This window comes from Ornithorhynchus anatinus, chromosome 1, assembly GCF_004115215.2.
Source record: "Ornithorhynchus anatinus isolate Pmale09 chromosome 1, mOrnAna1.pri.v4, whole genome shotgun sequence".
Lineage (NCBI taxonomy): Eukaryota > Metazoa > Chordata > Mammalia > Monotremata > Ornithorhynchidae > Ornithorhynchus > Ornithorhynchus anatinus.
The window spans coordinates 130,499,370-130,513,020 of NC_041728.1; the positions used below are offsets into that span (position 1 = coordinate 130,499,370).

Here is a 13,651-nt window from a genome sequence, read left to right on the forward strand (position 1 = left end):
GAGGCGCCTTTAAAGCACTCACTCACCTTGGCCCCTTCTACCTTACCTCCCTGATTTTGCACTACAACCCAACCCGCACACTTCACTCCCCTAATGCCAGCTTACTCCCCTTTACCTTCATCTTTTCTATCTTGCTTCCAGCCTCCCATTCGTGACCTGTCTCTGACCTGGAAAACCCTCTATCTTCATGTGATAATGATAATGATGGTATTTGTTAAGCGCTCACTATGTGCCGATCCAACGGACGATCACTCTCCCCATCTTCAGGCCCTTATTAAAATCACATCTCCTCCAAGAGGCCTTCCCCGACTAAGCCCTTCTTTCTTCTTCTCCCGCTCCCTCCTGCCTCGCCCTTGCGCTTGGATTTGCTCCCTTTATTCATCCCACCGCCCCTCAGCACTTATAAAGATATCTGTAATATATTTGTATTGATGTCTGCCTCCCCCTCTAGACTGTAAGCTCGTTGTGGGCAGGGAACGTGCCTACCAACTCTCTTATCTCCCAATCAGTCGATCAATGTTATTTGTTGAGCAGCTGCTATGTTCAGAGCACTGTACTGAGCACTTGGGAGAGTGCAGTACAACAGAATTAGAGAACACATTCCCTGTCCATAACGAGTTTACAGGCTAGAGGGGGACTGTACGTTGGTCTAGACATTAACATAAATAAATAGTAATTTGTAATATATAATTTAAACCTATGTACCTAAGTGCTGTGGGATAGGGGGTGGAATGAATATCAACTGTTCAAAAGTCACAGATCCAAGTGCATAGACACAGAAGGGAGAGCGAGCCGGAGAAAAGAGGGCTTCATCGGGGAAAAGCTCTTGGAGGAGATGTGACCCCTGTAATGCTCTGAAGGCAGAGACGGTGGCGGTCCGGCATATATGGAAGGGGAGGGAGTTCCAGGCTACGGGGAGGACGTGGGAAAGAGGACATGGGCGGCGACGGAGACGAGATCGGGGCATAGTGAGTGAGCTGGCTCTAGAGGAGCGGAGTACGCAGGCCGGGCTGTAGTAGGAGATCAGTGAGGTGAGGTTGGATGGGATGAGCTGATTGAGTGCTTTAGAGCAGCGTGGCTCAGTGGAAAAGAACCTGGGCTTCGGAGTCAGAGGTCATGAGTTCGACTCCCGGCTCTGCCACTTGTCAGCTGTGTGACCGTGGGCAAGTCACTTCACTTCTCTGGGCCTCAGTTACCTCATCTGTAAAATGGGGATTAACTGTGAGGCTCACGTGGGACAACCTGATTACCCTGTATCTACCCCCGCGCTTAGAACAGTGCTCTGCACATAGTAAGCGCTTAACAAATACCAACATTATTATTAGAGCTGATGGTAAGAAGTTTCTGTTTGGTGCAGAGGTGGTCTGCACACAGTAAGCACTCGATAAATATGATTGATTGATGGACAATCATCGGAAGTTATTTCATGAATAAAAGTGCTTGGCACATAGTAAGCGCTTAACAAATACCATCATCATCTTCCCATCTTCCTCTGCTTCCAAACACTCAGGTGTTCAGATATTTCTCCATTGAAAAATCATTGCTCTCACAGTCCAATTTTGACGATTATTTTCAGTGATAGTGGAGGGAGGTTTTTATTTGGATGCAACATTCAAGTGATTTAATCAATAATAGCTAAGATTTGTTTCTAGACTTTTCTGGTCTCATGGTTGAATAGTCTCTGATTTCAACAACCCATTTGCTACATCCCCTCATCCTCCCAACCCCTGCTACTCCTCCCTGAATGCAAACAAGTAGCAGCTTTCAATCTTGAGCTCAGTATACCCCCAAATTAATTTAAATAAAAAAACCGACATGTCTGTACGGCCTTGAATTCGTTCAATAGTATTTATTGAGCGCTTACTATGTGCAGAGCACTGTACTAAGCGCTTGGAATGTACAAATCGGTAACAGATAGAGACAGTCCCTGCCCTTTGACGGACTTACAGTCTAATCGGGGGAGACAGGCAGACAAGAACCAGAACAATGGCAATAAATCCCTGTCAGATTTCAAGTAAGTATCAGATTGTGAAGCAGTTGAGAAGCAGCATGGCCTAATGGATAGAGCACGAGCCTGGGAGTCGGAAAGAAGCGAGTTCTAATCCCGGTTCTGACACTTCTCTGCTGTGTGACCTGGGGCAAGTCACTTTGCTTCTCTATGTCTCAGTGACCTCATCTGTAAAATGGGAACATGGAGGAATATGAGACCAGGAGCCCCATATGGAACATGGGCTGTGTCCAACCTGATTAACTTGTATCTACCCCAGCACTTAGTACAGTACCTGGCACATAGTAAGCACTTAATGAATACCATTTAAAAAAAAAGATACGAGTGTCCCTATTGCTGTTGCTTTATCTCTTGATAGAGATAGACGTTTTGTGTTTCTCCTCATGCTTTTTAATCATCTTTGGAAGTTTGAACAATCTCATCTCTTCTGGTAATGGTTTCCACTAACCTGTGTCACCCAAATGCCCCTATAGATTAAGTATACTGTTATATACTGCATCTCCAGTATTTGTTTGTGAGTTTCAAGATGCTAAATGAGAGTTAGCATTTCCTACTGTGTGACTGAATGACTGAATTCATTACTCTGTACTTCCAATTTTTTTTTTCCTCCAGACTGGAAAATCATCTTATTTCTCCCTATGCAGCAAACCAAGGTAGAAGTGGAAGATTCCAGGCTGCGTGCCCTCCCACCGGCAGCGGGGGCAGGTCCAGCATTTCTGACTTTTGCATTTCCTCTGCATGTAAGAATTTAGAAAAAAAAAAAGCCACTGTCGATGCTGTCGTTGATGATGTTTAATACCCTACAATCCAGAGAGGCTCAGCAGCTCGCTTTCTATTACCCGATGGTTTGTGGTTGGAATGCGGAAGGCCCGGTTGCTAGCCATGAACTTGGATCGCCAGAGTTAGACCGCTCATAGGGCCAGGTGGAGCATTTGGAAAATTAGGAATTATGGTCCAGCGCCAGGGTGGAGTAAGGTGGAAAGATCCAGAATGGAACACCGGTAATTGAGTGAGTGTCGGGACGCCCATTCCGATTTGAATTCTTTCAAAGCCAGCTCTCTTTTTCATCTCACCCTCATCCCCACGGCACTTGTGCCCATATCCTTATACTCTGCCATTTCCTCCATCTGTAATTTCTTTTAATGATTGTCTCCCCAACGCAGGGCCTGGGCAGTCATGGGTTCTTCCTCGGTTCCGCCACTTCATTCATTCAGTCGTATTTATTAAGCGCTCACCGTCTGCAGAGCACTGTATTAAGCGCTTGGGAAAGTACAGTACAACAATAAGGAGTGACGATCCCTGCCCACAACAAGCTCGCAGTCTAGAGGGGGGAGAAAGCCATCAGTATGAATAAACAGACATCAATACAAATAAATCAAATGACAGATATATACATAAATGCCTTGGGGCAGGGAGAGGGAGGAAGAGCAAAAGGAACAAGTCAGGGCGACGCAGAAGGGAGCGGGAGATGAGGAAAAGTGGGGCTTAGTCTAGGAAGGCCTCTTGGAGGAGATGTGCCTTCATTAAGGCTTTGAAGGGGGGGAGAGTCAATGGCAGATTTGAGGTCTGATGTGTGACCTTAGGCAAGGCACTTCACTTGAAAAGCAGCATTTCTTAGTGGAAAGAGCACGGGCTTGGGAGTCAGAGGACACGGGTTCTAATCGTGGCTCCGCCACTTGTCTGCTGTATAACCTCGGGCAAGCCACTTAACTTCTCCGTGCCTCAGTTACCTCATCTGTAAAATGGGGATTAAGAATGTGAGCCCCACGTGGGACAACCTGATGACCTTGTATCTACCCCAGCGCTTAGAACAGTGCTCGGCACCTAGTGAGCGCTTAACAAATGCCATAATTGTTGTTGTTGTTCTCTGGGCCTCACTTTCCTCATCTGTAAAATGAGGATCGAGACTGTGCGCCCCACGTGGGACAGGGACTCTGTCCAACCCTAGTTGCTTGTTTCTAAGTACTTAGTACAGTGCCAGGCACATAGTGAGCACTTCAGTACCTCAATTATTATTATTATTGTGTGGACGTGGCCCCGTTGTGGCACCAACCCCTTCCCAAGGCTAAGGCAGGGGCCCGGGCTGCATCATGCCAGCCAGGTATCAGCCACCGGAAGCGTTGAACGTTCCCATGATGAGCCGGTGGTTCTCTGGGCAGGGCACGGGGGCTGCCGCTCCAGGGTAAGGACGGGGAAAAGCCTGTGGCCCAGTTCAGGAACCGGTGGTAATCCCCTCGTCTACACCAGACTGCAGGGTGAGCCAAAGTCTCGCCACCACTGTGGCCAGTTTGAAATGCCTTACTCTCCCGCCACACAGGAACTCAACACCTGGCCTTAGCCAAATAGCTGGGCTCCTGTGAATGACTCGGTCCCGCCCACCAGTATGTATGGATCCATTTTGACTTTCAGCCTTCGTCCAGTGAACGGTACTATTAATGTGAAAAGGGAGGGAAAATGAAAACCTTCACTTATCTTAAGAAAAATAGGAATCGATGGTATTTTTATCAATCAGTAGTGATTTTGAGTGCTTATTGTGTGCAGAGCACTGTACTTTGTGCTCGATAAGAAGAAGAAGAAGAATGTAGTATTTGTTAAGTGCTTACTATGTGCCAGGCACTGTTCTAAATGCTGGGGTAGCTGGGCACAGTCCCTGCCCCACATAGGGTCCACAGTCGCTTGGGAAAGTAAATGCGATAGAATTGGTAGACACGATTCATGCCCAAAGGGATTTACAGTCTACAAGGGCAGACTGTCATTACAGTAAATTACAGATAAGGGAAATGGCAGATGATAAGGATATGTGGCCTAGTGGCTGTAGCACGGGCCGGGCGTCAGAAGGACTGGATTCATCCCAGCCCTGCCACATGACTGCTGGGTGACCTTGGGCAAGTCATTTGACTTCTCCATGCCTCAGTTACCTCATCTGTACAGTGGGGATTAAGACTGTGAGCCCCATGTGGGACAGGGACCGTGTCCAACTAGATTAGCTTGTATCTACCCCAGCCCTTAGAAAAGTATCCGGCACATTGCAAGCACTTCACAAATCCCATATAAAGACATGAAGTACAGATCCGAGTGCATAGATGACAAAGAAGGAACGGAGAAAAGGGCTTAATCAGGGCTGGCCTCTCGGAGGAGATGTGATTTTAAGGGGACTTTTGGGTGATCTGTTAGATCTGAAGGGGGAGGGAGTTTCAGGTCACAGAGCAAGAGGCATAGGTCGGCGGCGGCGGGATAGGTAAGATCGAAGTACAGAGATTCGGCTGCCGTTAGAGGAGCGAACTGGTGGGCTGAGTTGTAATAGGAGATCGTTGAGGTAGGAAGATCCAAAGTGTCCCAGAAAATATTAGTTTGGCCCTCAAACGGACCATAGCTAATGGTTAGAAAGAGGTACTAGAAGCAAGATCTCCTAATAGTGTTCTAAGAGTGATGTAGACCTGGGATCAAACGGGTTGGGCTTCTAAAAATTCCAGGAGTGGAATTTCAGGATTGAATACAGGGAAATGCCAGGCTACTTAAAAGCTTGGAACCGAAGTTAGAAGAAAAGGACAAAAATATTCAGAGCTTCTAATGAAATATCCTTTGAACATGCAAATGGGGATTTTCAGCAGGGAAAAAAATCTGCTTTGAATCCATAGAGCTCAAAGCAGGTTGTATTGTTTTGGGAGCGTCCAGAAGGAAATGAGAGGATTATGCAGAGGGAAAAGCAAGGATTTCCACACAGGAATCCAATATCTGATGCACATGTATGATAAAGAAGGGTAAAAAACGGAGTTGGGAGCAGGACAAGTTTCTGGATAGGAGAACTCTTTGGGAACTTAATATCTCTTGTTATTGATTCAATCTCAGAGCTCCAAGATGGAAATAACACAGTTGAGTTACACAGGTGAGAACTAAAATATGCTGCAGGAAGTGAGAATGTTGCTCATAAATACCACTCGTGCTACGATACTAAGAAAAGAGTGTCTGCGTTCCCAGAGAAACCAAGGGCTCTGCAGAGCAACTGTAATTCTTGCTTACCTGAAACTCTGGATGTCAATAGAGCACTCAGCTACCATATGCAACTTATTGGCATGTATTTAGAACCACATGAAACTCTTAAGTGGATTCCTGGGGTCAGATTGGCGGTAATTAAAACACCCAAGCTTTCCTCCAGAGGAAAAAAACTCTCCAGTAAACCATTATATTGTAAGATCCAGTGGGCAGGGATTGTGTCTTCTACCCAGTTGTTTAGTACAGTCTTCTAAACTTTGAGCTCGTTGTGGGCAGGGATTCTCACTATTGCCGTATTGTACTTTCCCAAGCGCTTAGTACAGTGCTCTGGAAAGACTGACTGTTCCTCGGATCCAGCTTAACTCAGGAAAGCAATGAGGGCTCCAAACCCTCCTCAAGGTCTGCGGTATTAAACTCAGCACCTACTGTTCCACTGTCAGAAACATTTAGTCACACTTTGGGCTGGTCTTTCTACCTCTTGGACTGTCTCAGATAATAATTATTCACGCATTCATTTGAGAAGCGGCGTGGCTCAGTGGAAAGAGCCCGGGCTTGGGAGTCAGAGGTCATGGGTTCGAATCCCGGCTCTGCCACTTGTCAGCTGTGTGCCTGTGGGCAGGTCACTTAACTTCTCTGGGCCTCAGTTACCTCATCTGTAAAATGGAGATTAACTGTGAGCCTCACGTGGGACAACCTGATTCCTCTGTATCTACCCCAGCGCTTAGAACAGTGCTCTGCACATAGTAAGCGCTTAACAAATACCAACATTATTATTTTTATTAATGAATGTTCTAAATGCAGTAGACCCTCAGTAAATACCATTGGTTGAATGATCGAGTGCCGAACACTAGGGAGACTCTAAGCAGAAGGAAAACTGACGCTCCACTGCACCGTCAAGCCAGGTCACCACCTTTCCACCGTAACGCCCCAGGCCACGGCTTCCAACACAACCAGGGCAGGCAGGGCCACAGGAAGTTTAAAAAGCAGCAGTGTCACTCTCAGCCTCTCTCTCCAACGGATTGCGGGGCGAAACTACCGGAAACCCCTTCCCATCACGACAGCCAGGGTCCCCGTTCCCACCATGCCGTGGTCCTGCCGGGACGCGAGGGATTTATGCAAGGGCAACACACAGCCTCCCTCCCTCTTTAGACTATGAGCCTCGTGTGTGACGGGGACGGTGCCTCATCTGATTATATTATACTTAGTGCTTAAAAATACCACTAAAAAAAAAGAAAGATGTAGAAGGCCTTATAAAGGTTCTGTGTCCCCCAAGCCTTGTTGGACTTTGTATTTTTATGCTGTTTTGTATTGATGATTGTGGAATTTGTTAAGCGCTTACTATATGCCAAGCACTGTAGGAAGTGCAGGGGTAGATACAGGATAATAATAATGTTGGTATTTGTTAAGCGCTCACTATGTGTAGAGCACTGTTCTAAGCGCTGGGGTAGATACAGGGTAACGAGGTTGTCCCACATGAGGCTCACAGTCTTCATCCCCATTTCCCAGATGAGAGAACTGAGGCACAGAGAAGTTAAGTGACTTGCCCACAGTCACACAGCTAACAAGGGGCATAGCCGGGATTCAAACCCATGACCTCTGACTCCCAAGCCCGGGCTCTTTCCACTGAGCCATGCTGCTTCTCTACATGTCCTACAGGAAGCTCACAGAGTAGGTAGGAGGGAGAACAGAGAGAACAGCTATTAAATCTCCATTTTGCAGGTGAGGGAACCGCGACACAGAGAAGCAGCGTGGCTCAGTGGAAAGAGCACGGGCTTTGGAGTCAGGGCTCATGAGTTCGAATCCCAGCTCTACCACTTGTCGGCTGTGTGACTGTGGGCAAGTCACTTAACTTCTCTGTGCCTCAGTTCCCTCATCTGTAAAATGGGGATTAAGACTGTGAGCCCCACATGGGACAACCTGATTCCCCTATGTCTACCCCAGCGCTTCGAACAGTGCTTGGCACATAGTAAGCGCTTAACAAATACCAACATTATTATTATTATTAACTTAAGTGACTTGCCTAAGATCACACAGCGGATAAGTGGCAGAACGGAAATTAGAACCCAGGACCTCTGACTTCCAGGCCCTTTCATTTCCATTAGATAATGCTGCTTTCCGCGATTTTCGTTATTTAACCCTTCCTACTGTGTCTGTTATCAAATCCTTACCCATCTCATTTTTAGATGCGAACCCCTGGAGTCCCAGGGATCGTGTCTTAATTCTCACCTGTGCATTTTATCCCAGGGCTTAATACAGTGCTCTACACACAGAAAACACTTAATAAATCCTAGTACTACTATCACTCCCCTCCAGGAGCTCCAGATAGCATAAATCTCTCTTTTCTCCACCTAAATGAACTTTCTCTGAACTCTGAATCTAAGAGCTAAAAGTTTAGAAAGTAGAGCTAGAAGTTTGGGAAGCAGCAAGGCCTAGTGGATAGAGCAGGGGCCTGGGAGTCAGAGGACCTGGCTTCCAATTCTGACTCCACCATTTGCTATGTGACCTTGGGCAAGTCACTTAACTTCGCTGTGCCTCAGTTACCTCATCTATAAAATGGGGATTGAGACTGTGAGCCCCATGTGGGACAGGGACTGTGTCCAACCTGATTAAGTTGTATCTACCCCAGCATTTAGAACAGAGCTTGACGCATAGTAAGTGCTTAACAAATACCATCATTATTGTTATTATTATTAAATTTAGACCAATATGTGGGGTTAATACCTGTTCTCATCATCCCAAAGAGAGTTCAACTGTTTCAGGTCAGATTATTTCTCAGCCTTGCTGGAAGTGATCCAAGACTGAGTTGTTCACAGAGGATGAATGGACCCTAGCCCTTCCCAGAGCAGAGAAAAAGATGCCAATGTAGGCCACTTTAGTGCCAACTACTGACCTCTCCACAGGGCCAGAAGTCAGGGCCATCACCCCCCTGCTGTCTCCCCGGCTCCTGCCCCTTCCTCTTGGGTCCTGGCCTTTGGAATCCACTTCCTTCACCCAAGTGCCAGAAGCCAAATCCGCTCACTTTCAGGCCCAGTGTGAGGTCTGTTTATTCAGGCCTCTTCCTGACGAGGAGGGGAAAGCCGGGGATAATTCACAGGGAGAATTGCTGGTAGCGCAGCCAACGGCTTCTTGCTCAGTCGCATCCTTTAGTCTGAAAATGTTCCTAGAAGCCGTTCACGTCGGTGAGGAGCTAGAAGGTCTTTGGGTAGGTTGCTTTAATTTTTTGTACTCTCCCTAGCACTTAGTACAGTGCTCTGCCCACAATCAGCACTCAATAAATACTGAGGCTTTACTCAGGGATAATAAATACTCAGGGATTGATCCTCCCTGAGGCTGGGCCTCTGCTGCTTTTGTTACCCAGTCAAATACCTAGCTTCTTGTGAAAGGTCGGCGAGGCCTCGTCTCCGGTTTGACCTTTTTTTCCTCTCATCTCCTCCCAACAGCCAACCACACGGTGGAGTCCAAGCTGTTTGCGGCCACCCACCACTTAGATCGACGAGTCCTCATTGCCGATGAGCCAGCCCGGCCCCCTGAGCTGCCCCAAAACAGAGCAAGTGAGCAGCGTACCAGGTACCACTTCAAGATGGGAACGGGGATCTCGGATGTTTCTGTCACGTCCTCTGGCTGCATTTCTATAATAGGCTGTGTACTGGTCCAAGAGTCAAAGCATCTTCTGTAGCATTTGAAGGAATCAATCGTTCAGTGGTGTTTATTGAGCGCTTACTCCGTGCTAAATGCTTGGAGAGTACAGTTCAACAGAGATGGTAGACATGTTCCCTACCCACAAGGAGCTTACAGTCTAGAGGGGGAGGCAGACGTTAAATTAAGGATATAAATAATGATGGTATTTGTTAAGCTCTTAATTATGTGCCAGGCACTGTGCTCGGGGACTGAAGGTGAGTGAATAGCAAGTGCTTCAGGGGGGCAGATCCAAGTAAAAGAACATCACAGAAGGGAGTAAGCCCCGTTTCCTTAGCTCCCCTCCCCTCCCCATCGCCCCGACTCGCTCCCTTTGCTCTACCCCCGCCTCCCCACCTCACAGCACTTGTGTATATGTGTATATATGTACATATCTATAATTCTATTTATTTATATTAAAGCCTGTTTACTTGTTTTGATGTATATGTATCTATAATTTATTTATATTGATGCTATAGATGCCTATTTACTTGTTTTGATGTCTGTCTCCCGCCTTCTAAACTATAAGCCCATTGTGGGCAGGGATTGTCTCTCTTCATTGCTGAATTGTACTTTCCAAGCACTTAGATAGTCCTCAGCACACAGTAAGTGCTCAATAAATAAGACTGAACGAATGAATGAGTAGGGAACATGAGTAAGGCGAAGCCTCTTAAAGGAGACGTGATTTTAATAAGACTTTGAAGATGAGGAGAGTGAGGGTCTATTGTGTATGACGAGGGAAGGAGTCACGGGCCAGGGGCCGGATGTGGGTGAGGGGTCGGTGGCGAGAAAGACGAGATTGAGGTAGAGTAGGTTGGCGTTAGAGGAGCGAAGTGAGCGGACTGGGTCGTAGAAGGAAATCAGCGAGGTAAGATAGAAGAGGGGGTGAGGTGATTGATGCTTTATAGCCAGTGGTAAGGAGTTTCTGTCTGATGCAGAAGTGGATGAAAAACCTAGGAATGTAAATTCATTGTGGGCAGGGAATGTGTCTACCAACTCTGTTATATTGTACTCTTCCAAGTGCTTAGTATAGTGCTGTGCACCCAGTAAGCGCTCAATAAATATGATTGACTGATCGATTGGAGGTTCTTGAGCAGTGGGGAAATATGAACTGGTTTATTCAAAAAAGGACCCGGGCAGCAGAGTGAGATATAATAATAATAGTAATAATGTTGGTATTTGTTAAGCGCTTACTATGTGCAGAGCACTTTTCTCAGCGCTGGGGTAGACACAGAGTAATCACGTTGTCCCACGTGAGGCTCACAGTCTTCATCCCCGTTTTACAGATGAGGTAACTGAGGCACAGAGAAGTTAACTGACTTGTCCACTGTCACCCAGCTGACAAGTGGCAGAGCCGGGATTCGAACCCATGATCTCTGACTCCCAAGCCCGGGCTCTTTCTACTGAGCCACGCTGCTTCTCGTATGAACTGGAGCGGGAAGAGACAGGAGGCAGGGAGGTCAGTGAGAAAGCCGATGGCCACTATTTCATGTTGGGGGTTATTTGTAAAACCGCTAGCCATCTCCTGGTGACAGCACAGTTCTCCTACCCGAAACCAAAATACCCAGCAGATGAAGACACACTCCAGTCAGAGTCATTCACTGCTTGCATAACCCAAGAGCAGGGCATAGGCGGCATTTAAAATTCATTGCTTATGTAATCCGAATGAATGAAAATCCCAAGTATAAATCACATCCTGGTGAAACTTGGTTGTGGGCATTTCTGCAGTACAAAATGGTAAAATGGGTCTTCCTATTTATCATGTAGAAATGGTTTCATGGTCAGGTTTTACCCTGGGAAAGATTTCACAGCCTCCCAACTCCAGCATGTATTATTTTCAGGTGATTTTTGTTTAGGGAGAAGATGGGAAAATGAATAATAGAGAAGGTGTGGAATGGGGTCGGTCCTCTACTTGAAGAGATTTTGAAGAGTGTGTAAATTTGAACAGGCCAGCAACCGACTCTTGCCCAACCAAAAGAGACCCTATACTTGCAAGCCCTGAATATTGGAAGTTGAATACAAGAGCTGTGTCCCTCGGTGTTATTAAAAATAATAATAATAATAATGATAATTATGGTGTTTCCCAAGTACTTACTATGTGCCAGGGAAGCACTGGAGTGGATACAAGCAAATCCGGTTGGACACAGTCCCTGTCCCACCTGGGCCTCCCCGTTTTGCAGATGAGGTAACTGAGTCACAGAGAAGTAAAGTGCCTTACCCAAGTTTACACAGCAGACAGGTGGTGGAGCCGGGATTAGGTCCCATGATCTTCTGACTCCCAGCCCCGTGCTCTATCCACTAGGCCATGCTGCTTCTCTGTTCATGTGGAACTGGTTGGAGAAACCCCCGTGCATACCATCTGCCCCCAGCAGTAGCTGCACTTAAAACACTAGTAAGTTGATCCTACAACCCTCGACCGTCTCGGCTTCTAAGCTGAGGTGAGAGGGGGTGGCCAGCCAGCCACCAAAAGGGCAGTCAGGGCGGTGGCCAATGGTGGCCGAAGGGACGACTAACAGCAGGTGCCTGGGGCAAGTCCAGGGCCCACGGCTGCCCCGCAGCTGTGAGTTGGAGTACAGCCAATGGCAAATAAGTGAATCCGCAAACAAAAAAAACCACGAATGCGGAGGGACAACTGTGTATAGTGGCAGAATATCATTCTGTAAAAATGCTTTTTTTAGAAAAAAAAATGGTATTTGCTAAGCACTTACTGTTTTCCAGGGACTGTTCTAAGCGCTGAGGTAGATTCAAGGTAATAATAATGTTGGTATTTGTTAAGCGCTTACTATGTGCAGAGCACTGTTCTAAGCGCTGGGGTAGACACAAGGAATCAGATGGTCCCACGTGGGGCTCACAGTCTTAATCCCCATTTTACAGATGAGGTAACTGAGGCACAGAGAAGTGAAGTGACTTGCCCACAGTCACACAGCTGACAAGTGGCAGAGCTGGGATTCGAACTCATGACCTCTGACTCCAAAGCCCATTCTCTTTTCCACTGAGCCACGCCGCTTCTCAGGTAATCAGGTTCGACTCCTCCCAGCTCTGCCACTTGTTAGCTGTGTGACTGTGGGCAAGTCACTTCACTTCTGTGTGCCTCAGTTACCTCATCTGTAAAATGGGGATTAACTGTGAGCCTCCCATCGGACAACCTGATTACCCTGTATCTACCCAGCGCTTAGAACAGTGCTCTGCACATAGTAAGCGCTTAACAAATACCAACATTATTATTATGTCCCACATGGGGCTCACAGTCTTAATCCCCATTTTACAGGTGAGGTAACTGAGGCACAGAGAAGTGAAGTGACTGGCCCACAGTCACACAGCTGACAAGTGGCGGAGCCGGAATTAGAACCCCCGACCTCTGACTCCCAAGCCCGTGCTCGTTTCACTAAGCCATGCTAGCCTGTCTATACCATGGCTTTTCTTCTGAAATTGGTAAAATTCCTTAATTATTTCTTCCAGCATTGAGGTCCTGAGGAGCAGGCCAACACTTATTTTTCAGTGTTTCTTATCCTTACAGGACTGGTGGGTTTCCAATCAATGAATCAATGGTATTTATTGAGTGCTTACTATGTGCCGAGCACTGTACTAAGCTTCTGAGAGCTTCTTCTTCTTCCTTTCCATCACAGTGGTTTGTATTGATAAAGAAAAAAGTCAGCCTTGTAAGTTCCTTATTAATTATTTATCTCTATAATATACTTCCGAGGTAATAATAATAATGGCATTTGTTAAGCGCTTACTATGTGCAAAGCACTGTTCTAAGCACTGGGGGGATACAAGGTGATCAGGTTGTCCCATGTGTGGCTACAATCTTCATCCCCATTTTCCAGATGAGGTAACTGAGGCACAGAGAAGTTAAGTGACTTTCCCAGAGTCACACAGCTGACAAGTGGCAGAGCCCAGGATTAGAACCCATGACCTCTAACTCCCAAGCCCGGGCTCTTTCCACTGAGCCAGGCTGCTTCTCTAAGATCTTGG

General features: G+C 46.8%; 1 protein-coding gene across 5 annotated transcripts in view; it reads left to right on the plus strand.

The window, feature by feature from the left end:
- ARMC9 (armadillo repeat containing 9) overlaps positions 1–13,651 on the plus strand; it is a 194,448-nt gene that overhangs the window by 171,977 nt on the left and 8,820 nt on the right. For all 5 annotated transcript variants that reach the window (XM_029065519.2, XM_029065493.2, XM_029065511.2 and 2 more), the window contains 2 exons: positions 2,621–2,748; positions 9,442–9,568. In XM_029065519.2, the coding sequence (XP_028921352.1) occupies positions 2,621–2,748; positions 9,442–9,568 (255 nt within the window). The remainder of the gene's footprint in view (positions 1–2,620; positions 2,749–9,441; positions 9,569–13,651) is intronic.